Below are 25,318 nucleotides of genomic sequence, written 5' to 3' on the forward strand. Positions count from 1 at the left end.
AGTGTTAATAAAGTGCAAGGCACAGCCACCTTTAGCCAAGAAAGCAACATTGTGACACCCATTATTTTAAAATGTATTCAACGGGGCGTGTTATTGGTTGGTCATTTATTCCATTACAATTCGTATTTTCTGTTGCATATAATGTAAAAATCCATTAGTGCTCTTCATGTAAAGTATTTCATGTGTCAGCTTTTAGAAAGTGATGGACGCTCATATAAAGTCAGAGGCGGAAGACTCCGGAAGGCCGGGGTGATAAAACGCGTCTCCCCCTGTGTGAGCTTCCCGCACGTCTGTGTGGCGCGTGTCAGTGCAGAAGTGAAGTGCAGTGTCTTTGTGTAAACCTGCCTAGTGGTTCAAGTAACCACAGCCTCATAAAACCTTGCATTCCATAACATAAGGACCCGGTGTTGCAGTCCGGACAAAAAGAGTTGCCGTGAGGCCTTACGTGCGCGTTTTTCCTCGGCTGTCAGCGATTGGGAAAACCTGCATTTTTGTAAAAGACCATGGTGATGCACCCTCTCCAAAACATACTGCGAACAAACACATCGCCTCACCGAAAACGATGGCGTGCTGGTGCTCGGCCCTACAGTACACGTCTCGTTTAGCGAAGAGACGGGACGGTTTCAGGGCCTTAAGCATCTCCCGCTGTGGCGTGAATGACCTGCCAGCCAAGGCTGTGGGCGGGGCCTCCCTAATTGGTTCAGTGTGCTCTACACCCATTCGCTCACGTTGTAAACTATACAGAAGCAACATTAATGCTAGTAGACCCGTCTAAACAGACCTGGAAAGGAAAACCTTAATATTTGATCTTTTACTATTATTGTTCTGCTTTTTGGCAAGACCACATAAACTGAGTAAAGGTTGTTCAGCAAAGACTGACTGTGACTAAAGATTATCGCCCATAATAAAGACAGACATAATAAATACGGACTCTGAGTAAAGCTTGTAGACTTTACTAGTAAAGACTAGTAAAGATAAAGTGAAAGGCAGCCAGGCATCTCATTGGCTGTGACAGGACGGCGTCCTTGTGTCTGCTATGAGCAGGAGATGAAGTGTCTCCACTGCCTTGGCCTGCACAAGCTTCAGTCTCTTAGATGAACTAGCAGCATGCAGGAACCTGTGGCGCCCCCTGGCTGCTATACAGAAGAAAAGCAACACTTCTACACTGTCCAAGGCATTATTACCAACAGAATCAGTATAGTGGGAACTGATATGATTTATACTGCATTTTTTATGTTTTTTCTCATCTTTGCTCATGTTTTTGCACTCGGGTTAATCCTAACCCTAAGCTTAACTCTAACACTAACTCCAAACCTAACCCTAACTCTAACCCTAACTCCAACCCTAACCCTAACTCCAACAACACCTTACCCACCCATTACTTGAGATGTGTGATGCTCTGAGAACCGACAACACACCACAGCTAACTTTAAATAGTAATATTTTGATCAAATTCTTGAAATTATTTACATACAACTATATTTTAATGTCCTTCTGTTCAAACACACAATTTTCACAGGCAAATATAAGGCAATCAGATGTGTGAGACAGGCTATCAGTGGAGAAAACATACAAACAAAGAGTACATTCAAATATGTGAGACATCACACCCACACTGAACATCTTTTCTGGGTAATATTCATAACGAATGACAAAAATATCAAATTCCACAATAGGCCACTGGATTACTTGGAGAGGGCAGGTTGTTTAAATATTTCAGAACACCATTCAGAATACATCAGCAGAAATGTTCATCTTAGGCAGACATCAAGTACCTCACAGAATAAAAAACAGGCCCTTTTTTAGACTACTAAGATCCTTTGTCTGGAAGATGTGAAGAGGCCATACTGAACAGGTCAAAGGTGAATAAGGGACACTGTTTTTCCCTTTCTGCTTTCTGCTTATATGGTATATAATCTCTCCAACCATCCACAACACCTGCTCCATACTATCTGTATGTCTAGTACACAGGAAGCTAAACATCTTTTTCTCTTTATCTTTTGCACATACTACTTTAGCTTTAGAAATTAAATAAATGAAACATCTGAAAGATGGGATGACGTCGGAGCTCAGATTACGTACATTCAGACAAACATTTGAGCAGATTTTACTCAAACCACTTCAGTGTATGTGTGAAACTGCTTCAGTGACTACATGCATTACTTCAGAAATGAAGTGCCAGTAAAAATAAAAGTCTCTAAACCAAAATGCGACATGCTAAACACTGTACTGAGGTATCCAGCTTAAACAAATGACAAAATAGGGAAAAAATGTAGCATAAAAAGATGATACTTCTCGATTATCTGTAAGAGATGAACGTTGCAGATGAATGTGGTTTTTGTGGGCGGGGCTATGAAATACCATTCCAAGTGATTGTTGATTGTCATTGTTTACGAGGCTTCGATCCTTTGGCCATTTAGCTGTGTACAAGACCAGGAAGAAGCTAACAGGAGAGAATCTACACATTGTTCTGTGGGTTTAATAAGAGGTTAGTTTGGCAGCAGTGTAAGGTGTACATCTTTTAGCCCTTTAACAGCTAAACCACTACTCTGGTCCACACCCCTTGGTGATTATAAGGTGGATAAATGTAGGTAATATCAAACATGATGAATATAGTTTGAGCATCACATCACAATAAAAGGCAGACTAAATGCATCCTTCTTCCTGCCCTTGCCCACCAGATGCCACAGATCTCACATTTATTGCAATGTGATTTGGTTTTAACATAAAAACAAAACAATGGAACGCCACCATTAGTTTGCACCTTTCCCAGTGCCCCACGTCATTTCTGTCCCCGCTCTGTGTGCCGTGGGAGGAAGACCCCCCGACATCCGTCTCACCCCCCACCCCTCCCCCCCGGTTCCTCAGGGGCGCCCCAGCAGTTTGGAGAAGAAGCCGGTGGGTTTAGAGCCTTCGATCTGGGCCACCCTGCCAGCCTTCTCCAGGCCCAGATCCCCTCCCAGATGCTCCAGCTCAGCCTGGTCCAGCAGCTCAAACTCCTCCGCCTCGCTGTCCGTGTCCGTGTCCAGGGTCCGGGAGAGCGTCGGTACGCCCGCCGCCTCCAGTCGCTCTTGCACGGCTGAGGCAACGGCCTCCGCAATGGCCTCCCCGGCCGTTCTCTGGACTAGTTCCAGAGCTCGGGCCACCACGTCCGCCTCCGTGTGCGCTCCCTGCTGGGTCGTGCCGGCCTGGAGGAGCGGGCCGGGGAGGCCGATGCTCAGGTCATCGTCATCATCACCGTTAGTGCCTAGGCCGTTGTCCAGGGAAGGAAAGTCCGGGAGTCCCCCGGAGAACACCTCTTCCTCGCTGCGCCGGTCCAACTCTGCCCGATAGGAAGGACCGAGCCAATCAAATACAGCCCAAGCCATGCTGACATGACCCCACCCTCCAGAGAGCCCCCACGGCACAGCATCACCCAGCACCACCAAACTGAGAACAGTGGATGAACTCACCTTCTGAGTTCTCCGTCTGCGGCGTGTGTCCCTCCGACAAGTTAAAGGTGCCGTTGTCCGTCCACGTCACCTCCGACACCTCCGTGTCTGATACAGACAGCTCCCTGCACGCCGTGGAGTCCAGCTGCAACAGAACACTGCTGTCAGTCTCCCTCTCACCCCAACGCCTCTGGTTCCTTTCTGAGGCAAAGCGCATAGACTTACCCTGGGAAACAGCGAGGAGAGATCAGCTTCAACGCTCTCCTTCTCAGTCTGTGCCTGGAGTAATCTCTTCTCTGGGGATAAACAAGAGGGGTCACATTCGTCTCTCACACTGTGATACAACACTATGAAATGATGCATGTGTACTGTGTAAAGTATATGTGCCGGTGTGTCTAGTTACACTACCATGATTCTCCTTCATCTTCTGAAGGAAGTCTCCCAGACCGAAGTCCAGTTTCTGCAGAACTGGCTCCAGCCATATGCCAAACTCATGTGAGGAGAGGAGAGGCCACAGGAAAATACCCAGCACTAGGACAAACAGACGAACGACTCATTACCGCCACGCTGTGCCAGCAGGGTTCTGAACATGCTGACTTCAAGGAACTGGAGAAACCACAGACTCAGTGAGAAATGTCGTCATGGTTACTAGGTATCTGTTCTCACATGACCTGCTGGTGGTTGAAATGTGGATATTAGAATTATAGAATCTCTGAAATCTAAATTGTAATCTACAATCTTTTGAAGAGCAAACTGTGCAGACAGGTGAATCAACAAATCAGTAATTTGGCATTCATTGATTAGAAGAGCACCATACTTACCTATAACGTAGGAAATAACGACTCCTGGAATGTATCGTCCCAACACCGCCAAGAAAGAACACACACTGCACACCAGCAGACAGAACTACAACCAGAAACAAAACACAAGCTTCACGTACAGCACGCAGGCTCACTCTGGATTCAGTGAGTCTCATTTTAGCCCATCAGTTGTACAGTACCTTGCCTGGGTTCTGCTGCTTAAACGAAGAAGTCTCCTCAAGGAGAAGCTTGAAGCTGAGCCAGGAGTCTGGGAGCTGGGCCTCCTTTCCAGACTCATCCTCCGGATTGGAGTCGACAATCTGCCAGCTGTGGCGAGACGGAAGGACCCGTGAGTCACATGACTTACGACTGAAATCACTGTGAGTCGTGAATGTGAGGTGTGGACCCCAAACACTGTGAGAGTCGTGAATGTGAGGTGTGGGCCCCAAACACAGTGAGAGTCGTGAAGGTGAGGTGTGGGCCCCAAACACAGTGTGAGTCGTGAAGGTGAGGTGTGGGCCCCAAACACAGTGTGAGTCGTGAATGTGAGGTGTGGGCCCCAAACACAGTGAGAGTTATGAATGTGAGGTGTGGACCCCAAACACTGTGAGAGTCGTGAATGTGAGGTGTGGGCCCCAAACACTGTGAGAGTCGTGAATGTGAGGTGTGGGCCCCAAACACAGTGAGAGTCGTGAATGTGAGGTGTGGGCCCCAAACACAGTGTGAGTCGTGAATGTGAGGTGTGGGCCCCAAACACAGTGAGAGTTATGAATGTGAGGTGTGGGCCCCAAACACAGTGAGAGTTATGAATGTGAGGTGTGGGCCCCAAACACTGTGAGAGTCGTGAATGTGAGGTGTGGGCCCCAAACACTGTGAGAGTCGTGAATGTGAGGTGTGGGCTCCTGACCAGTGTATGAATCGTGTTACTGAATTGCTAAGGTAGGTTTTGTACATTTGTACACTGCTAATGTTTCTATTAGGCTACTCAAAGTATTCAATACTGTTAGAGAGTAGCGTCTCCTTCAGCTGTAGTGTTTTGTTTATTTAGCAAATCATGAAGTTTCAAAGTTTCAGTGTTTCTTTTATTTCTTTTAAATCTGCTTATTTACATTTCCTTCTGTGAAAGCTTTGTTGTCACAACTAACTTCCAGACTAGCTGCAGTCATAGTTAAATACTTCCAGGGAAGCTATTAGCTTAGTAAACAGTGACATTGATCATGTCACTTTGAAGCTTGTTCTGCATAATGAAACTACAGTACATGCATATCAGGTTATGCATGTCAAGTTATGCATGTCAGGTGATGCATGTCAGGTTATGCCTGTATGGCAGACACAGCCTTTTCTTGTGCATACAGTTCATAAAACTGTCTTTGAAACACTCAAAGGAATCACAGATGTTTTTAGAAGCAAATGTTCTTGTTTAGAGAGGAATACCATGTACTTTCTCTCAGGCCAGTTGTAAAGAGACAGTTAATGGCTGTCGTATAATGAGGGGGGGAAAGAGGCCCGGGGCTCCCCGCCTTGAGCTGAGAGCCGTTAATGAGCCCCCCTTACCGCGTTTGCTTCGTAGCGCTGCGGGCTACACGCCTGTGTTTGCTGAAATACCGTGTCATGTCCCATACACACACATAAAATGGCATCCACCGAGTGAGTAAAAACAGTGCAGTTCAGAATCAGCGTGTGCAGGGAGGGACGGAGGCGACGCCTTTTCCTTTATTGAAACCCCAGCAGCACGAGGATGTTTCGTCCCCTGCGGTCGCCGTCCTCTAGAAGTGCGGCGCAGTTCACAATCTCAGACGCCGTTCATCTCCAGCGATGCAGAAGAGGACTCCTCTCAGTTAGCGCGGCATCGCAGGAGGAGCAGGAAACGAGGTCAAAGCTGAGCTGCTTGAGACCCGCTCGGAGCGCCGCCCAGATCGGATATCTCACGCTTTCCGCTCCTCCAGATCACAGCCCCCCCCCCCCCCCCCCAGTCTTCAAAGAGTATGTTCGTAATCACATGTGCGAGGTGCAGTGGAGAACTGGCAATGAGATTACAGTGGCAATGCGGCCTCTAAACACCCACAGCAGCGAAGGAACACTTTCGTCTTCAGAAGTCTGCAGTCCATTAATCTAGCAGCCCCCAAAACTACAAACAAGAGCAGGTGGAATAGAGAGATACCGCCACTGAACGATCCCCGAGTTATGGCGCTTGATAACTGTATGGGCTGTATTTTAATTACTAAGTCAGAGGTAGCCAGAACAACAGAAAAAAGACATGTCCCTCAGGTCAGTGCTCCTCATGGTGACACTAGTTTAGCTTACCATAAATTAGCCTGGCTTTCAGAAGAGGGCATCTTGGGATTCTTTGGCAAGAGATGAGCATCTATTAGCAGATGTCCTGTCATTCCAATGCCCTTTAAGTGACTATTAAGCTCCCTCACACAGCTCACCTACAGCTCTCTAGGATCCCATAACAGATCAACCATGATCTTGTGACCTCGGAGAGCTAGCGGTGCTAGCACTGACTCTCACAACCGCCCCGGGACACAAGACCTGGAATGCCAACCAGGGACGCCAACCATGGGACGCCAACCACTGGATAACATCGGCTTACGTTAGTCAACGCGTATGTCTAGGAGACATTTCCATGAATGGTAACATGCCTATCAAGTTCTTCGTGCATTGCACCACACGGAGACACCTCCTTAAGAAACGAATCACGTGAGACGAAGCCACGCATGTGACTATGAGGCAACAGGGCTCACGTTAGTATTTCGTCACGTGAGCCGAGGCTGATACTGCGCCTCAGGAACCTCGCTGGCCCAACATGTGGCAGAAGCAGGTGGTCGGGCTTCAACGAGGTGTCCAAACGATCATGTGCAGCCTGTAAAAACATTAACTGGGTTCATCTCCGTTACAAGGAAACGGCAGCTGAGGAAAGATGTTTGTCCTCGGCTGCCACATGGTGATTTATATTACACACATGGACAAATCTGAAACTCAGACATGGACCACGGTGTAGACCTACGTCCAAACAGACGAGCTATTACACAGTAGTGTGTTGTGTAATATCACAATATGATATCAGTATCTGTTTGAAACTTTAATATCCAGTTAGAATTACAGTTAAAATATGAGAAGGTGCACTGTGTCTTGTTTAACTCTGACAACAGTTGTCCTGAGAGACCAATGTCCAGACAGCTGCTCTTTTTGACTCCTACACTAATCTTTAAACCAACACTTAAAGCAACAGGAATGTAACAAGCCTAGTGACAGGACCCCAAAATAGCTCAGAACCAACAGCTGAACAATGTGACGAATGACAGTGAAGAAATTAGGACCTCTCCCTTCCTCACGGATCAGGCAGAGAAATGTTGAGCCTCGCAAGTGTCAGAATGTCCCTGAATCCCTCCACTAAATCACCTCAGGCCAGAGCTATAGCCACGCAAGGCTACATGCCCCCATAACGTCAACCAAAGGAACCCCAGAAACTAAAGTTCCTTTGCTGTTTGGACCTCCATAAAGCGTATGTGACAACTCTGAACTCTGCTGCCCATCAGAAGATTCCAGGAAGGGCTTTCATAGACAGAGCACTTGTCCTCATCACAGGAAATAAAATCATTCATGGTTAGCGCCTTCTGACTATCAGTAACATGACTCTCCTGCTAAGGGCCTGAATAATTGCTCAAAACCACCATTAAATTCCAAAACAGAAGGATTATTCAATAAACACAATTTCCCTGGAGATCTGTAATTTCTCTCAGGATCAATAAAGTTCAATTACGAAGCTCTCCAACCATGCATCTCTCTCCCCTTTCCAAACTTCCTCCCCCTCTACGGTGTGACATATTTGACTAGATTATTTGAACTCCTCTTCTCTCCATCCCGATAAAAAATATATCCCATAACCAAACATGATATGCAGGTCTCCATATGGCGGTGAGGAGATCTTTACCTGAACCCCGAGCCGCTGTCTTCCGCCAGCATCTCAAAGGCTTTGAGCACAGAGCCGTGCAGAAAATGCTCAGGATGAGTGTCTCAGTTGTGAGGTTTGCGTTTATTGTCCAGAGTCCTGCCCTCAATCCTACAGGTCACATGCCACACGGACCCGTGGCCACTGCTGTTTTGCTGGGCAGATCACCCCGCTTCAATATTTCAACCAGCCTGGTCTAAAAATACCAGAACCGCACGGCATTCCACAAGCAGACACCAGACTGAGGGAGACGTGCACAGGCCAGCGTGGAACACACACACACACACACACACACACACACACATTCACTTGGTAGGAGTATGACACACAAGCCGAGTATAACTTCTCTTACAACAACCCGCACCTTAACAACATGCAAATATTATCTTATAAGGCTTATATTATGCTGTGTTTATTAATGGCGTGTGCATCATAATCAGGGCAGAAAACTATTTGTAGACGTTTATGAGTCTCCTCAGTATATTCTGACTAAAGGTCTCATAGGATTATTGTGCGACTTTCTTTTAGATGGAATAACTGTGTAAGCTGTGTGTTATTAAAGTTATTCCGCAGCTGCTGTATCAGTTTATAGTATGATTACGTAAAATGTTGACCAGGAAAGTTCAAATGTGTCTGTGACACAATATGTGTCTTAACACAGAGCAGGAGAGAGCCTGACAAACTGATCATGTGACTATGACACGAGGTATGGCTGATGTGAGCAAGATCAAGCCGACGATGTCAGTCACGGTCCTCTCTGCCAGATCCCGGCGAATTGAAGGCTGCATTACGCGGGTACACCCCTTGCTATTTAGCATCCATACATCGTACTGGGGGAATCGGTGGGTGAGTCGAGAGACTGTTGTCCAATGAGGTTATCGGGGGGGGGGGGGGGGGGGGGGGGGGTGAGTAGTTCCTGGAGCACAGTGTCATCTTCTGATCCGTCACACATGCCATGCTGATACAGGCAGAGTCACGACATCTAACTCAAGTTTCACAACACAACACAGGACACCTGGGATTCTGGAACAAACAACACAAACAACCATCCACAACTCCCAAGAGTGTCAATAACAAGAAATGTTATCGGAATCGTTGAATACAATTATAATAACGATGTAGCAAGCTTGTTATCCAATTTACTACAAACATTAACCAACTGTTTTAAATATGTTCATCAGATGTGAGTTCTGAGACCATGGAGATTTCTGAGGTCTAAACATCCCCTCAAAAGAAAACAAAAACACATTTTAGAAAGCACACACACACACACACACACACACACACACACACACACACACACACACACAAAACAAAACCCTCCATCACCTGGAACACTAACTAAAACAGTGTATTTTAACACAGAACACAGGCTCGAGTGTGTTGGTCGCGTGTACGAGGGTTAAGTGGGAGCGCAAAGCGCCAACTGCGTGGACGTGAGCAGCTTCAGCGAGGTTGACCCACGTCAACAGAACAACGGGGATTACTGCATTCCCGCCCCCACTATGGAGCACAACGGTGCCATTGGGCACGTTTCAACCATAAATACATAACAATGTGAGGCAATGTGAGGGTTTGACCGTTTACAGCACAGGCCCAGGCAACGGTATCGACAATAAAGGAGACGTCAAGCCATTATAAAGTACTTTAACGAGCTTAAGTATCCTGCGGAACGTGTGAACTGATTACTGACAATTACAGACAGCCTGGATGTTTGATCAATCATACTCTCTCACTAATATGACAAGTACAGTACGAGTTCAGCTATATCGTTAGCATATAAAATCTGAGGTAGCCGAGGGTGTAACTCGAGGACAGGCATTACACAGACTCCAGATATGTCAACAGCACTATTACGTTCACCAGTTCAGAGCTTATGACTTGCTTCATCTTTTCAGTAACGGGTGAAGCTCCCTCTAGTGGTTAGACGTTAACGTGCACATATTTGAAATGGATCAGAAGGAAAAACCGGCCAGACAAGTTAAGTGATGTAAACCAAACCTTGCATGAGATTTACACATACCTGCCAGTCATACTTCGCCATAAACGTGCCCCTATCGAACAAAAGAACAAAACATAAATCACGTCAACCAATCTGTCGGTTATACATGTATATAAATTAAACGCATTGAATAAACAATCAAACGAAGAATTCAACATCAGTCTAAGAACATCATACCAACAACGCATTATTATTGTAATAACATGTAATAACGTGTGTAATAATGTATGCTTTTCAGATTATTTCAGTCGAGCTAATCCATCCAAATCTGGTGTCCACGATGTACATATATAGGCTGTACAATACCATAGGCATGATGAAATCACACAACCAGGGCCGGAGTGGGACACTTTTTCAGCCCGGGAGTTTCATGCCCAAATCCGGCCCAAAATTATTTTCCCCTCCCAATCGGCCCAAACTAGAGATTGACATGAGCCGGCCCATCGGGAATCCTCCCGAATCTCCCGATTAGCCACTCCGGCTCTGCACACAACAATCTATTAACTAGTCATTACACGTGGTTACATAGTAATTTTGATATTACCGCTTGATATTACAACTGTCTACCTGCCTTAGACGGTGACCCTCACCTCTTGACCTGGAGAACACCACATCCTTCATGCCTTGTACCAGCAGCAAGGCAGCCAGGCACAGGCAGAGAAGACAAGCCGTCCTACAGGCGCTGAAGGACACAGTCCTGGGTGTGGAGGGAGACAAAGTGCATTGTTCCATTTGACTCAATCAACAGAAAACAGCCTCACACCTCTTCTGCAAACCATCATCTGCTGGAAAGCACAGTATTGCCGCTTTGAGAGCATCGTCTACGACATGTGGAGAACCCAAAGCTCCTTACGGTGAAAACTCTTCAGGATTCCTGGTGGACAACCAGAACTCACATAATCACATTTGCCAGCTGTAGCTGAACCAAGCCCACTCCTGATAGTGTGGGCCGAATGTATAATCTCCAGAGATTGAAATCCAGGCCGCAGCATACTTACACACAGGAAATAACCTGTGCTGGGTATTTATATCATTCCGAAGGGGAACGCTCACTTTCTTATAGGTTTAGTCAGCCTAAAGACACGGCCTGTACACGGTCAATCGTCTGCCTAACACGTGTAAGAAAACAAATGGTAGGCTTACATGCACGTGTATGTGACTATGCGCACTGGCAGATCATGCATGATTTAAATAACTTTTAAAAAATCAGGGGAGCTAACATTGACATCATTTGACATGAGTCACAAATGTGTTGTCAGAGCTTAGCAGATTCTGACTAAGCCTGTCCAACAGCATGCAGGCAAAGAAAACTAAACCACAAACATTACATTCATGCCGGCTTTTTGACGTTTATTAGGATAACGCACAGGCGTATATATCCTGGACTACAGATAAAGTTCGGGACATAATTACCAGCGTGCAACTTCAGAGAGACACCCCGATGAATTTGAAATGCACAATTCAGTACAGATTCTAGAGACAGTAACAGTATAAATCGCATAGCAAACAAGGGCGGAAAAAAACGCAGCGTCACGTCTCTCACCAGAACACAATATTCGCTGCTGCGAAGAGCGTGCAAGTCCTCAGCGGCCTTTTCCAGTTAATCAGCTTTTCCACGCGACGCAGTGGAGACGCCACTGAACGCAGCCGAGTGCCGAACGTCTGCTCTTCTTTTTCCGCCATCACGCTACCTGAGTTCCCCACCCGGGGAGGACGTGATCCTGCAGCCGGTTCCGACAGCCCCGCCTCTGTGGCATCCTCTACGCTGGCCATGGCAGAAAGCGACCGGGTCCACGTCGCGACGCCGCGCGCGCTCGGTGCTGCCGTCGATGTTGTTGTTGCTCTGCCGCTGACGTCATTCGGAGCCTGCCCTGCTTGATCTTGGGGACTGTGACGTCATCGTCCCGTGTCCCCCCCCCCCCCCCCCCCCCAGCTGTCCGTCTGTAGCGCATGAATAGTCCATCGGTTAGCAGGTCTTGGAGATGACACATGTGCAGGAATGAACTGACAGCTGACGACACTTTTGCATTTCTCCTGATTTACGAAGGGACTCCACTGATTAATGTTTAAAGTATCGTGATTTTCGGACCGCTATATGCGTGTTTAGGGGCAACATTGTCAGGGATACTGCTTTATGTTTATTTTATAGTTTATTTTATGTATATAGATGTTTGATTAATTGATAAAGTCAAGCTTCCAACAGTGTCCCAACAATCTGGTTTTCCATACACATAATTTGCATACACAATAATCCACAATAATCGGTTGCATACAGGAACAAAAATAACAACACTATGCTTTGATAACAAAATGCATAACAACTATTTATTGAAAGAACCATTGCTGTAGATATAGGGCAACATGTTTCAGAGATCACATCACATACAGGTATGACTACAGCCACAGTGCCTAAAATTATCACTCTGAATATTAACTGTCCCACAGAAGCAAAATTCAAAAGGAACATAAGCCTGTTGTCAGTGTTGAAAGGGATATGCAGACACTAATTGGACTGGATTTTGCTGGCAACAAAAGACTTAGCTGGAAAATTCCAGCCATTGTGTTTCCGCACCCGATTTCTATCTGTGCATCACCAGTGCTGTGTTAACAGTCACCTCTGCCCACTGCTCCACACAGAGTGAGAAATAGTGTCCCGGCACGCCACTGTCTCGCACAGGTACCTCTCTACTCAGTCCAGGGCCTTCGTGGCGGTCACCGTGCAGCCCGGCTGTGATGCAGCTGACGTCCGTGTCCGCCGTGAGAATTGGCCCATGATGCAACAGGCGCTGGAGGAACCAGCAGACGACGTTGGCTTGGAGGAGCTGGAGTGTAAAATCTGCTACTGTGCCTACAGCCCAACAGACGGGCAGCCCAGGGTTCTCGAGTGCCACCACCGCATGTGTGCCAAATGCCTGGCCAAGATGGTCGACCTGAGTGAGTCCTCCCCGCGTGCCGTGGTCTGTCCGTTCTGCCGGTGTGTTACAAACCTCCCCGCTGGGTCCGTGGGCAGCCTGCCCAACCACTACAACCTGTTGATGGAGCTGTCTACTCAGGACTGTCGTCCGGATGCGAGCCAACCTGAGATCCTGGCCACCTCTGGGCATGTGACAGGTGGTTTCGTGTCCACTTGGTCCGCACGGTCTGTCGGTGCGGTAATCACCACCGTGCGTCCGCCATGGGACCCCGATATCCTCCCGTCCAGAGAGGGGCGCTCCTCGAGAGCTTACAGCCTGGGCTCTGTGGTGTCAGTGACGTGGTACTGGGTGGTGTGGCGGTGCGTGGCCCGGCTGTGCCAGAACTTGGCCCAAGCTTTGGTGTGGCTCCTAGCAGTGCTGTACTTGGGCTCGCTGCCCCTCGGTGTCTACATGCTGACCCTACAGGAGACCTCACTGGGTGTGCTGCTCGTCTGTCTCGTGCCTGTCAGCCTGCTTCTGGCCATGTTGTACGGGCTCTGCTACTGTATGTGCCGTGGGTTCTGGAACTGGGTGTTGCCTTAGCAACCACAGAAAGGTTGTCTGCCTAAAACATTCCAGCATTGTTTTGGATTTGCCAGCAGCATGACAGGTTTGTGCAAACCTATAAACACCAGATAGTTTCTGAAATGTCATTCTAGGTTTTCAAGGAAGGAGAGCAATGTACATAAATGTACAGAGGACCAAAGCAATCCATGCAGCCGTTAAAGGTTTCATTTTTGTCTTAAAGAATAATTCGAAAAAGAACTGCTAACATTCATCTCTAGTATGCTTTGTGTAGTTTAGTTTTTCTGTGTTTCTTTCTCTTGTCTGAAAAAATGAATACATGCCAATGTAAATCATTGAGCTGGTGATTTAGCTTCATGTACACCGTACTGGTTTCTCTACAATACTATCATGTCTTGTGTGAGAAAGGTATGTGCTAGTCACAAATCAGTTGTGTAAAACTGTGGTTAACTTTGCAGACTAGCCTGAAAGTTACAGATTTGACCATATTATCATGTGTCATGTCTTTGGCAAATAGCCTGCACTCTTTTGAATTAATCATGTTCTGAAAATAATGTCTGAGAGTTGTCTTCACCTCCTGAACCTTGATAGAGTTCAGGCTACTGCCAGGAAAGGACATATTCACTGACATGAAAGACATCCTGTTTGACTGTTCAACTGTTCAATGAGACCTTTATTAATTTTGTTGATCTTAAGAAAATTCTGTTCTTGCTTTTGATTGCAGGAAACTAGTGAGTGTGCAAAAAAGATTTAACACTTCAATCTAATGGCTTCACTTCATAACTTCATTTCGTACTGAAAAATTGCAATGCAATGCTGGATTTATTGTGTTTTGTAAATAAATATGCTCACTCATATTCAAGTATTTAGTAAATTAAACAAATAAATAAAAGTATCAGATATTGAATAGTTACATTGTCTTAATATTGTGGAAGAATTACGATGAACTGCCCATGTATCAACATTGTGTATAAAAGACAGTTTTTTTTTTTATTAGGTTTAGACTGTAATTGTATTCATGTAGAATACAGAGGGTGATGTAAACCGTACCAATCTTATGTAAATGTTTAACTCATAAGAAAGCCTTCTGAGAAAACAATAGAGACAAGAATGCTGTGTGTGTGTGTGTGTGTGTGTGTGTGTGTGTGTGTGTGTGTGTGTGTGTGTGTGTGTGTGTGTGTGTGTGTGTGTGTGTGTTAGTTAGTTAAAACTAGGTTCTAGGTTCTGATCTGCACAGAAAATAAAAACATTCCCCAAAAATAAAATGTGCTTTAAATCCATTTCCACGTACACCAACATTGCACAACATGAAAAGAGGACATATTGATAGGCTGTGTCTCTTCATGTATCAAGTCCTGGGGAAGTATGACTGGACTCCGCACCAACCAATCACATTAGTGGATCTCTCACCAACAACAAACAAAAGATCGGGGTAACCTCTACTGCGCTTTGTCGATGCCTTATTTCGGATTACATTATCCGATTAACTAGTTATATGTGTTCTTAGATTTCACAATTTAACTTTGGGATTTATTTAGTGTCCGTTTGCATCGACGTGCTGGTAATAGTTAACGTCAAGTAGCCCCTGCGCTCTGCTAAACCCAGTTAGGGAGCTGTTTGTGGCTAGCGAGCTAGCTAAAAAAATAATAAAAACAGAAGCAAATTATTAAATTATTTACAATTGTGTGTCGTGTGGAACCTGACGGCGCGTTATAACCGACGAGTGGGTATTGACCCGATAGCTGTCCGGCTGAGGGTGGCTGGTTAAGCCGCTCCGCGAAGGCACCTCGTCGCAATGTCAGGACCGTCATCGGGCTGCGGGTTTCTGATGTCGGTCGTCGTTCACGGGGACTTGGCTCTCAACGAGCAGGAGAAGGAGCTCAGCCAGCGGCTCAGGCGCCTCTACCCGGCCGTCAACGAACAAGAAACCCCGCTGCCCAGATCGTGGAGTCCGAAGGACAAATTCAGCTACATCGGCCTCTCCCAGAACAACCTCAGAGTGCACTATAAAGGTACGTTAGCGTCGGCTAGCCTAGCCTAGCCTAGCCTAGCCGCTAGCCAGCGTTAAAGTGGCAGTCTTCGTGTTTTGACCGTTAAAGTCGTGTTTGCTAAACGGCTAGCGGCTAACTAGCCTGTCAGCCCCGTCCGTCGTGTGTGTAAATGATTGTAAAAAAACACAAATTAATGACGACAGCTCCTTCTCGTTGGACCCGAGGTTCAGAGTTAGCTGTTCGGGGAGCTAAACGGGCTAACCAGCTGGGGGAAACACGGCTAACCTAGCTACAAAAAACTCCCCAACAAAGTCCGGAAGTAACTGGCCAGCTTCTTTGTGGTCGTGTTAGCCGACCACAGCAGTAGCGAGACAAGTTCACATTTCCTGACATAATAATTATATCTAGATGGTTATTTATCCGCGGTCGTCTTGAGGTCTGGGTCCTCTTGTAAGACGTGACATGGCTGGAGCAGCTGATTAAACACAGCAGCTCAACAAGGCCCGTGTTTGTAGCCTAGCTTAGCTTAGCATGCTAATGTGCTGACGAGACGTAAGAGTTTTGTGCAGACATGGTGGTTGGTGTTGTGGGCCCTGTGGTGTTGAAGGCGTTAGCTGGTTCACAGACATTTTGGTTGGTGTTGTGGGCATTAGCTGGTTCACAGACATGGTGGTTGGTGTTGTGGGCCCTGTGGTGTTGAAGGCGTTAGCTGGTTCAAATACATTTTGGTTGGTGTTGTGGGCATTAGCTGGTTCACAGACATGGTGGTTGGTGTTGAAGGCGTTAGCTGGTTCACAGACATTTTGGTTGGTGTTGTGGGCCCTGTGGGGTTGAAGGTGTTAGCTGGTCCACAGACATTTTGGTTGGTGTTGTGGGCCCTGTGTTGTTGAAGGTGTTAGCTGGTTCACAGACATTTTGGTTGGTGTTGAAGGCGTTAGCTGGTTCACAGACATTTTGGCTGGTGTTGTGGCCCCTGTGGTGTTGAAGGTGTTAGCTGGTCCACAGACATTTTGGTTGGTGTTGTGGGCCCTGTGGTATTGAAGGCGGTAGTTGGTTCACAGACATTTTGGTTGGTGCTGTGGCCCCTGTGGTGTTGAAGGTGTTAGCTGGTTCACAGACATGGTGGTTGGTGTTGAAGGCATTAGCTGATTCACAGACATTTTGGTTGGTGTTGTGGGCCCTGTGGTATTGAAGGTGTTAGCTGGTTCACAGACATTTTGGTTGGTGTTGTGGGCCCTGTGGTATTGAAGGTGGTAGCTGGTCCACAGACATTTTGGTTGGTGTTGTGGGCCCTGTGGTGTTGAAGGCATTAGCTGGTCCACAGACATGTTGGTTGGTGTTGTGGGCCCTGTGGTGTTGAAGGTGTTGGCTGGTCCACAGACATGGTGGTTGGTGTTGTGGGCCCTGTGGTGTTGAAGGTGTTGGCTGGTCCACAGACATGGTGGTTGGTGTTGTGGGCCCTGTGGTGTTGAAGGTGTTGGCTGGTCCACAGACATGGTGGTTGGTGTTGTGGGCCCTGTGGTGTTAAAGGCGTTAGCTGGTCCACAGCAGCAGGGTGGCTTACTAGCTCAACGAGTTCTAACAGACACACTTGCTCAAGTGTCATATACCTTGTAGCAATTTTAATTACCTTTGTAAGACAGAAAGACAGGCCACAAAAAAGTTAACTCAGTTTGTTTAGCTGCTCAATATGTCCAGTGCATCAAATATATAGTATGTTCATTAGCTGTAATTTGGCAGGACGTTTGTATTTGTTTGTCTAATGGTAATATAGTTTGGAGCTTCCCTTGGTGAGCATGAATACTTTGGTTACAAGCTGCTGCTAAATTTACGGGTTTAGTGCTGATTTGATCATTCTAGGTAGTTGACCTTTGGGATTATGTTTGCCATTTGGTAAATGAAAACCTATTGTTGGAAGCTGGACAACCTAAAATAACTCTAGCAACAGCAAGAGAACATTTTCTTGGTAAACATTATGTTGGGATGGGGAACCACTGCATGTTTATGGGTCAGGAGGGTATAATTAATGGCGGTCTAGTGAGATTTATTACTAGAAATTACTATTATGTTTAGCATTTAAAATCTCCCAGCAAAACTTTAAAGATATTTTATAGTCAGTTAACAATACATTTTATGACTGCACCTACATTTTTTATTTCCTTTATGTAAGTATAAAGACACTAATGATAAAGTACACAAATAATTGATGTAATGTTTATGTAATATCCATATAGTGAATTTACACTGAGTAAAATCCTTGTGCAGCAGGTTTTGAAGGTGTGTTTCTTTGGTTGCCAGGTCATGGAAAGACCCCTAAAGATGCAGCATCTGTCCGTGCCACACACCCTATTCCAGCAGCGTGTGGGGTCTACTACTTTGAGGTGAAAATTATCAGTAAAGGACGAGATGGGTAAGAAATGATGATCAAATTAAGAGCTTACTTTATGTTAAATTTGTCCAGTGCTGTCCAGTTTTTTTCTGTCCAATTTAACCCTTCATACATGTATAATTGTCTTTTTGTTACTTATCAGGTACATGGGAATTGGTCTCTCAGCCCAAGGGGTCAACATGAACAGACTTCCAGGTAAAACAAACCAAAGCAAAAAATGTTTTCATGTCAAGAATGTTTGGCTGCTTGAAGGAGATGGTTGTCTTTGTCTGACTCAAACATGGTCACTTGTTTTTGATTTTCTTCCATCACACAATGACAACAAAATCTGAAGTTTGGTTATTTTTTAAATGGAAATAGAATTGGAATAATTGGAACCTTCTTGAAATCGGGCATTGAAATTTAGTCAACCTGGCACTTGATTAAAGCGTGACCCCGAGCCGTGTGAAGGCCCTTCCTGGTGGAGAAAGAAAACCACCAGCGGGAAACCTTTAGAATGCATGTGTTTCTGGAGCTGATCCCAAACACAAAGGTGTTTTATAGGACCTGTGCGGCATAAGTAAAGATGCAAACTTGTGATGCATCTTCTGTTCTTTTGGCATGCCAATTAAGAATTTAAGGTGTAATGCTGCACTGGAGGATACATCTGTTTAGAAATATTTATCAATATGTTTGTATTCTGCCTCCTGGGTCCTAGAGCCTGGTCAGCATGTCCATGACTGTTTGTGTTTTCCAATTGGCTACCAATTAGAAGGAAGCCTGATTGTTTTTGAATACTGTAGCCCAAAGCTGGCTGGTCCCACACTGGATGTCCCTCTGTGGTTAGCGCTGCTGACTACATTGTGCCTATATGGGTGTGTCCCACTGGAACACCCCAACCCTGTGCTGAAGTGAGACTCGTGCGTCAGGATCATATGTTCAGATGGGAGCTACTTGGCACTTTGCGGTGACACCCAGCCACTGTTCTACAATCGCAGGACGCAGGGTGGATCCCCGGCAGTCTGTGGGGGAGATAAGCGCTTTCGTGGCCCTGCCCGGGGGCCTCGTTACTGCTCCCCCCCCTTCATTGAGCTTCCTCACACGCTAAACTATCTGCCTGTCACTCTATACTTCCAGGCTGGGACAAACACTCGTATGGTTACCACGGTGACGACGGGCACTCTTTCTGCTCCTCGGGCACGGGGCAGCCCTACGGGCCCACGTTCACGACGGGCGACGTGATTGGCTGCTGCGTCAACCTCATCAACAACACCTGTTTCTACACAAAGAACGGCCACAGTCTAGGTTAGGACGACGACGAGTGTGTGTGTGATGCTCGCTTCCGCCAGTGCAGACTCCGAGCGTTGACCTCAGACAGACCTCTGCTGCTCTTTCCTGACTGCGCATTGTGTTCCTGCGAGTCTTCGTGTAATTATAGACCTACCTTGCCGACAGTCTTCAACTCCATGCCACACAAACATTCACTTCAAATGTTGCACTCAAACGTACAACAAAGTAAAAGTACGTATTCTAGGTTAAGAATAATATGTCAATAAACTTCTTGTCTGAATCTGGGATCAACCCACAACCTAAATCTACAAAATAAGTAACATGAGTGTGCAAAACTAATTCTGAGAGAAAGGACACCTTGGGACAGCTTGGTGCATTTTTTATGATGAAGGTATTGTTGTTCTTGTAGTCAAAAGTATTGCAAATAAAAAAATCATAAATTCAAGACAGATCATATTGTTGTAAATGTGTGCAGAGGGATATTTTGTTGAATAATATAATCTTATTTCATATGGGATTGATAATTATTATATATGTAAAATTTTATTAATATATTGTCTTTTTTTTCCCAGGAATCGCTTTTACAGATTTACCAGTAAGTGTCTATTTTGAACCCTTTTTGTAAATGTTTGATTTTAAAAGTATTTCAGTGTGTTCTATACTTTCCTAAATGTTGACATTGAGTTTGTTTCCATTTACCATATCATTTACCAGTCTGTGATGAACACCGAGTCTGTAGTGGCAGTGAACTTTCCGATAATATGTGCATGTCATCAGATGTTTCGAGCCCGTTCTTTCAAGGAGACTTAGATTTGACTACGGCAGTCGTGGGCCTCCTGCCTTTCACTGGCCACCAGAACAGAGCTCCGTTTGGGTTGAAAACAATAACCCATTGAGACGGCCGAGGAGAAAACAGAGCTGGCACGGTTCCAGCATTCATGTTTCCCTGAGTGTGGCTTCCAGACGTGTTGATTTCCCAGCCTTGGCCTTTAGTTTTACTCTACCACGAACACTGGCCCCCAGGGATATATCTGCTGAGGATATCACATAACAGCCAGTTTAGAACCATCTATGTTCCACTTTTACCCACAAATCAACTTGGGGGCCTTACTGTAATGTCTGTAGCACGCTGAACGTGTTTCCTCTGCGCGATGTGTTCCTTCCTCAGCCGAACCTGTACCCGACGGTGGGCCTGCAGACCCCGGGGGAGGTGGTGGACGCAAACTTTGGTCAACACCCCTTTGTCTTCGACATCGAGGACTACATGCGCGAATGGAGAACCAAGATCCAGGCCCAGATCGAGCGCTTCCCCATCGGCGAGCGGGAGGGCGAGTGGCAGGCTATGATCCAGAAGTGGGTCTTCGTGTGCGGCTCTCGTGACCCCAGGGGCGGAACGCGCAGCTGTTTTTATCGCCGCTTATAAGTCGTTGTTCTATAAAAAATAAACAAAATGTATTAAAAGAGAAGAGAGGGAGAAAAGGAAACGGACACATGTACCAAGCCTTCAGAGGCTGGGTGGCGGTGCGCAGGCCCAGGGTGAGGTGATTGACCCTGATGTGACCTCTGCTCTGTGTTTGCAGGATGGTGGCCTCCTACCTGGTTCACCACAGCTACTGCGCCACAGCTGAAGCCTTCGCCAAATCCACCGAACAGGCCGTCCACGAGGAGCTGGCCTCCATCAAAAACAGACAGAGTGAGTGTCTCTACGCACGCACACACACACACACACACACACACACACACACACACACACACACACACACACACATTCTCTTCCCAGCTGACTCGGCGCGGAACAGATGGTGCACTGCTGGTATTTGGCCTCAACGCCGTGCCATGTTGCAGGGATCCAGAAGCTGGTGCTGTCCGGCCGGATGGGGGAGGCCATAGAGACCACCCAGCAGCTCTACCCCAGCCTGCTGGAGCACAACCCCGACCTGTTGTTCATGCTGAAGTAAGTGCCAGAGACCAGCGAGGAGCGGTCAGGCCCCTCTGACCCGTCAGGGAGGGAGTAACAAGATGGTGGAGGGGAAAATAAGATAAACGTTTCATAAATGTGACTCTTTCAAAGCGTTGGGAAGGGTGTATACAGAAGGGGTTTGCATACCACTGGTAGATGGGAAGATGGGGAAATATGTGAATCTCTCCTTCCCCTCTCCCTCTCTCCCTCTCCCTCCCTCTCTTCACAGAGTCAGGCAGTTCATAGAGATGGTGAATGGGACAGACAGTGAGGTGCGTTGTCTTGGGGGGCGGAGCCCTAAATCCCAGGACAGCTACCCTGGCTCACCCAGACTCTTCAATAGCCCCGCCCACAAACCCACTGGCTCCCAGGCCTACCTAACGGGTATTACGCAATGAACAAAGAAATATATGTATATATGGCAGGGATGACCTCTGACCTTTTGCTGCTACATAAGACATTCTTAAGATGGTTTAAAATGCCACATATCATAATGGTAATTAAAATGACTGTATTTTTGTCCCTTTCATACACTTTCTTTCATTCAAAACGCCGCTCAACCAGTAAAACGGTGAAGGAATTTAAATGAAAGGATAGGTACCCAAGTTGAAAATTAGGAGCGTGAGACGTAACCCTGTCTGCAGATGTGAATACTTGTATGTGCTCCATCACCAGGTTTTGATGGCAACTGCTGTAACGGCGTGTCCTCAAGTAAAGGCCACACCTCAGCTCACAGCCACAAGCCGTGTCCCGTAACCGCCGCTGACCTCAGTGTCCTGAACGGCAGCCGCACCCAGCAGGCCGGACTGAGGTACAACGTCATCACCGCCCGCACCCCTGTGCACGGACACTGGCGCACGCTTCATGATTCACCTTTGATATAGCTGACGGGGGGCGGATGAGATTATAAAAAGGAGATTTTTGCACTCGGTGTGCTGTTAGCATTGTAATATTAACCCCGTGTTTCGGATTACTCCGCATCGGTGAGCTGACGGGCGAAGCCGCTCATTTCCGCGCCTGCTAACGGGGCTTTGTGTTTCAGTAGTGAAGTGGAGATGGAGGTGGATCACATCTCCAACGGGGTGTCCGAGTCCTCCAACGGCTTCCTGAACGGAGGATCCACGCACGGAGCCCTGGAGGACTGCGAGGGGGAGATGGGTGAGACCACCGACGCTAAACCCCATTTTACTGGCAGTTCTGTGGTGTTTAAAGTACAACCCCGTGATGGGAGCGCTGCACGCGGCCGCAAGCGAGCAGCGCTTTGAGACGTGCCCCCGTACGTTGTCGTTAGCGCCTCACCTCAGGGCTTCGCCCGCAGAAGTGGAGTCGGTCCAGTCCAAGCGGCAGCTGTGCGGGGGGAGTCAGGCCGCCATCGAGAGGATGATCCACTTCGGCCGGGACCTGCAGAGCATGAGCGAACACCTGCGCCGGGAACGCGGCAAGAACTCGGCCAACAAGAAGATGCTCAAGGTAGCGCTGCCGTCCGTTTTCCCAGCTAACGAATCCCCGTGTACTGACCGCTCCGTCTGGGTGCCGCAGTAGCGCATGTTTAGATTGCACAGAGGTAAATGGAAATGGTAAAAACGCATCCACAACACACCTCTGCTCTCACCAGCTTAAACGGGATTCATTACAACTATGTGCTGTCAAGGCCAAAAAATGAAAACCTTTGAGAAACGGTTTAATCAGGTCGTGTATTTTGATTAGCGTGCATTAAGGGATTTAAGAGGGAGGGCCTCTGCTGGTGTGGTGGTGTTGGGGCGTTTTCGGGACCGGGGTGACCGTCTCTCCCCTCCGTTTGCAGGACGCGTTCAGCCTGCTGGCTTACTCCGACCCCTGGAGCAGCCCCGTGGGGTACCAGCTGGACTCCATCCAGAGAGAGCCTGTCTGCTCCACGCTCAACAGTGCAATACTAGGTACACGCACACGAAGCCCGCTCACACAACAAAGGGGTGTGTTTTGGTTTGGTTTAAAAGCCCTAATCTCCATCAGATGCTCTTTGTGAGAAGACACTGGAGCTCATTAGTTTCTAAATGGCCGATTGTTTCTGAACAGGCTTTTAAAGAGGGTTAGTAGCCCCACCCCCCTGTCCTATTGGTCAATATCCAACAATTGTGGTCGTGAATTTTTTCACACACACAATAAGTACTCGGCACAAACTTTACCAACATAGTCCTATTGGCTGATGGTGGAACAAACTGGCACAAACTGACCGCTGTTACCTCACGTGTAGCAAAGACCACAGGAGCGAAACTACAAAACAACATGCACAGCCCAAAACGGGAAGGAACAGGATACAGGAAGTTGAATACATCTGTCCCAGGAATTCCAGAAGTATATTATTCTGGATTCAGCCTGTTTAGGCAGAGCTGAAGGCTCTCTTAACTCTAACTGAAAGTGGTCTGGTAAAATCTCAATCCATTCACTTTTAAAATGGCTTTCTTGGACCTAGTCGCATGAGTCTGTGGTTTAAAAATGCTTTTGTTCTTGCTGATCGCATCCATATTATCCCAACAGACACACTTTTTATAGGCCAGGGCTAAGAATATCCTGTGTGTGGGAGAACGGCGAATTGCATTCCTAGAATTGGACAGAGGAAAAGGAAAGCAGTCAAGCAAAAATTGGCATCGATTAAAGGATGGGAGAGTCAAACGTGAAACGCTCTTCTTTGTGCGTGTGTGTTTCAGAGACTCATAACCTGCCGAAGCAGCCGCCCTTGGCCCAGGCGGTGGGCCAGGCGGCCCAATGTCTGGCCCTCATGGCCCGCACGGGCATCGGCTCGTGCGCCTTCGCTTCCGTGGACGACTACCTGCACTAACGGTGGAGGAGAGGCGGCCGTGGTCCCCGCGGCCGCGCCGGCTTCGCTCGCTCCGCCCGGAGCGACGGGCCCGGCCCTGAACCTCAGCCTGGGGCCCAGCCCCACCCTCCCCCCCCCCCCCTTTCCCGGTCTCCACACACCCCACACATCACGGCTCTCTCCACGTGACCGGATCCTCCACGGAACAGGCCGCCTGCTCCTAAAGACACGTTAGGGGGAGGGTCCCTCGGGCCGACCCGGTTCCCAAACCATTATACCGTTTTGCTTTGTTCATTTTTCATTTTAGAGGGCTGGGAGGGGAGAGGGAGGTTGTTTTGGGTGGGTGAGTGTTGCAGGCTCTGATTGGTTCCTAGTTTACAAGGCATGAGGCAAATTATTCTGATTATAATGAATGTTTATCATTAAACTTGCATATATATTTGTTCTTGAGTGAAAGCTGGCTGAGTAAGCACCACGGTCCCAGTACAGAAAGACCCTGCTGTTTGTGAGGTGTCGGCTTGTGTACTTGTTACCATTAACCATTTTTTTAAATTATATTAACATGCAGAGTGGAATATTTTAGTTACCTAAACGAAAACAAAAAAAAGTCAAAAAACCGAACTGCAGTGCAACACCGCAGGACTCCTCTATAGTGGTGGTATTAGCGTAGAGAGTTAGTGTGAGCTGTGTATGAGTTACACCATTCTTCGTGCAAGTACACCCCCCCTCTGCCAACTGCACCGCAGGACTGACGCGACCTTTGGCCCCTTCGGTTTGTAGCCGTGTTGGATGTCTGTGGATCTTCCCATCAGTCCGCTGGCGCCGTCGGAACCGTCTCCCTATAGCAACGGCTCGGCGACGGCCGGCCGCGTTTATCAGCCGTCACCGAGCGACGGCGCCGATGTCAGCTCAGCGCCCCTTGCATACGTTCACAAGGGGAAAAAAAACTGTTCCTACATCAGCGGTGTCGAAGAGTGATAAATATGGCATGTTTGGGCCAAAAGTGGCGAGTATCTGGTTTTCCACCGTGGTTTGCCAACCAGCACTATTGACCATCAGTACTTTCAAAACAAGGAGAATGATACAGTATTGTTCAACAGCACTGTCTTATCATTTTTCAGTAATAAAAATATAAATACCCAGGTGGACAAGTCATGTCTAAGGGCTGAGTTCTTCCAGACTCCCCAAACTGCATTTGTTAATTTCATTGCATATTGGAGTTACGATATGTCGGTTTTGCATGTC

At 47.2% G+C, this 25,318-nt stretch overlaps 3 protein-coding genes across 8 annotated transcripts; 2 read left to right on the forward strand and 1 right to left on the reverse strand.

The window, feature by feature from the left end:
• Nucleotides 1-2,844: 2,844 nt before the first annotated feature.
• retreg1 (reticulophagy regulator 1) lies at nucleotides 2,845-12,036 on the reverse strand. Of its 2 annotated transcripts, XM_076972836.1 has the most exons (9): nucleotides 11,732-12,036; nucleotides 10,779-10,885; nucleotides 10,210-10,240; nucleotides 4,432-4,558; nucleotides 4,253-4,337; nucleotides 3,840-3,962; nucleotides 3,657-3,727; nucleotides 3,453-3,576; nucleotides 2,845-3,322 (listed from the first exon to the last, which is right to left on the reverse strand). In XM_076972836.1, the coding sequence occupies exons 1-9, from the start codon at nucleotides 11,959-11,961 to the stop codon at nucleotides 2,865-2,867; spliced, it is 1,356 nt and encodes a 451-aa protein (XP_076828951.1). In that variant the 5' UTR covers nucleotides 11,962-12,036; the 3' UTR covers nucleotides 2,845-2,864. The 2 variants fall into 2 exon arrangements, with proteins under 2 accessions (XP_076828951.1, XP_076828952.1); XM_076972837.1 differs by lacking the exons at nucleotides 10,210-10,240; nucleotides 10,779-10,885; nucleotides 11,732-12,036 and adding an exon at nucleotides 8,169-9,033 and having other exon boundaries at nucleotides 2,846-3,322.
• Nucleotides 12,037-12,962: 926 nt separating this feature from the next.
• rnf182 (ring finger protein 182) lies at nucleotides 12,963-13,753 on the forward strand. Its single transcript, XM_076972090.1, has one exon. The coding sequence runs from the start codon at nucleotides 12,963-12,965 to the stop codon at nucleotides 13,683-13,685; it is 723 nt and encodes a 240-aa protein (XP_076828205.1). The 3' UTR covers nucleotides 13,686-13,753.
• A 1,279-nt stretch (nucleotides 13,754-15,032) lies between these two features.
• Nucleotides 15,033-25,224, forward strand: ranbp9 (RAN binding protein 9). 5 transcript variants are annotated; one of them, XM_076972832.1, is made up of 15 exons: nucleotides 15,033-15,099; nucleotides 15,410-15,679; nucleotides 17,957-18,068; nucleotides 18,190-18,242; nucleotides 19,164-19,331; nucleotides 19,889-19,911; nucleotides 20,485-20,669; nucleotides 20,897-21,009; nucleotides 21,162-21,270; nucleotides 21,506-21,660; nucleotides 21,952-22,087; nucleotides 22,319-22,434; nucleotides 22,568-22,746; nucleotides 23,081-23,192; nucleotides 23,964-25,224. In XM_076972832.1, the coding sequence occupies exons 2-15, from the start codon at nucleotides 15,463-15,465 to the stop codon at nucleotides 24,092-24,094; spliced, it is 1,809 nt and encodes a 602-aa protein (XP_076828947.1). In that variant the 5' UTR covers nucleotides 15,033-15,099; nucleotides 15,410-15,462; the 3' UTR covers nucleotides 24,095-25,224. The 5 variants fall into 5 exon arrangements, with proteins under 5 accessions (XP_076828947.1, XP_076828948.1, XP_076828946.1 ...); XM_076972833.1 differs by having other exon boundaries at nucleotides 15,036-15,679; nucleotides 22,322-22,434; XM_076972831.1 differs by having other exon boundaries at nucleotides 15,037-15,679.
• The last annotated feature ends 94 nt before the right edge of the window (nucleotides 25,225-25,318 follow it).

The sequence above is a fragment of the Brachyhypopomus gauderio genome, chromosome 14 (genome assembly GCF_052324685.1).
Source record: "Brachyhypopomus gauderio isolate BG-103 chromosome 14, BGAUD_0.2, whole genome shotgun sequence".
NCBI lineage: Eukaryota > Metazoa > Chordata > Actinopteri > Gymnotiformes > Hypopomidae > Brachyhypopomus > Brachyhypopomus gauderio.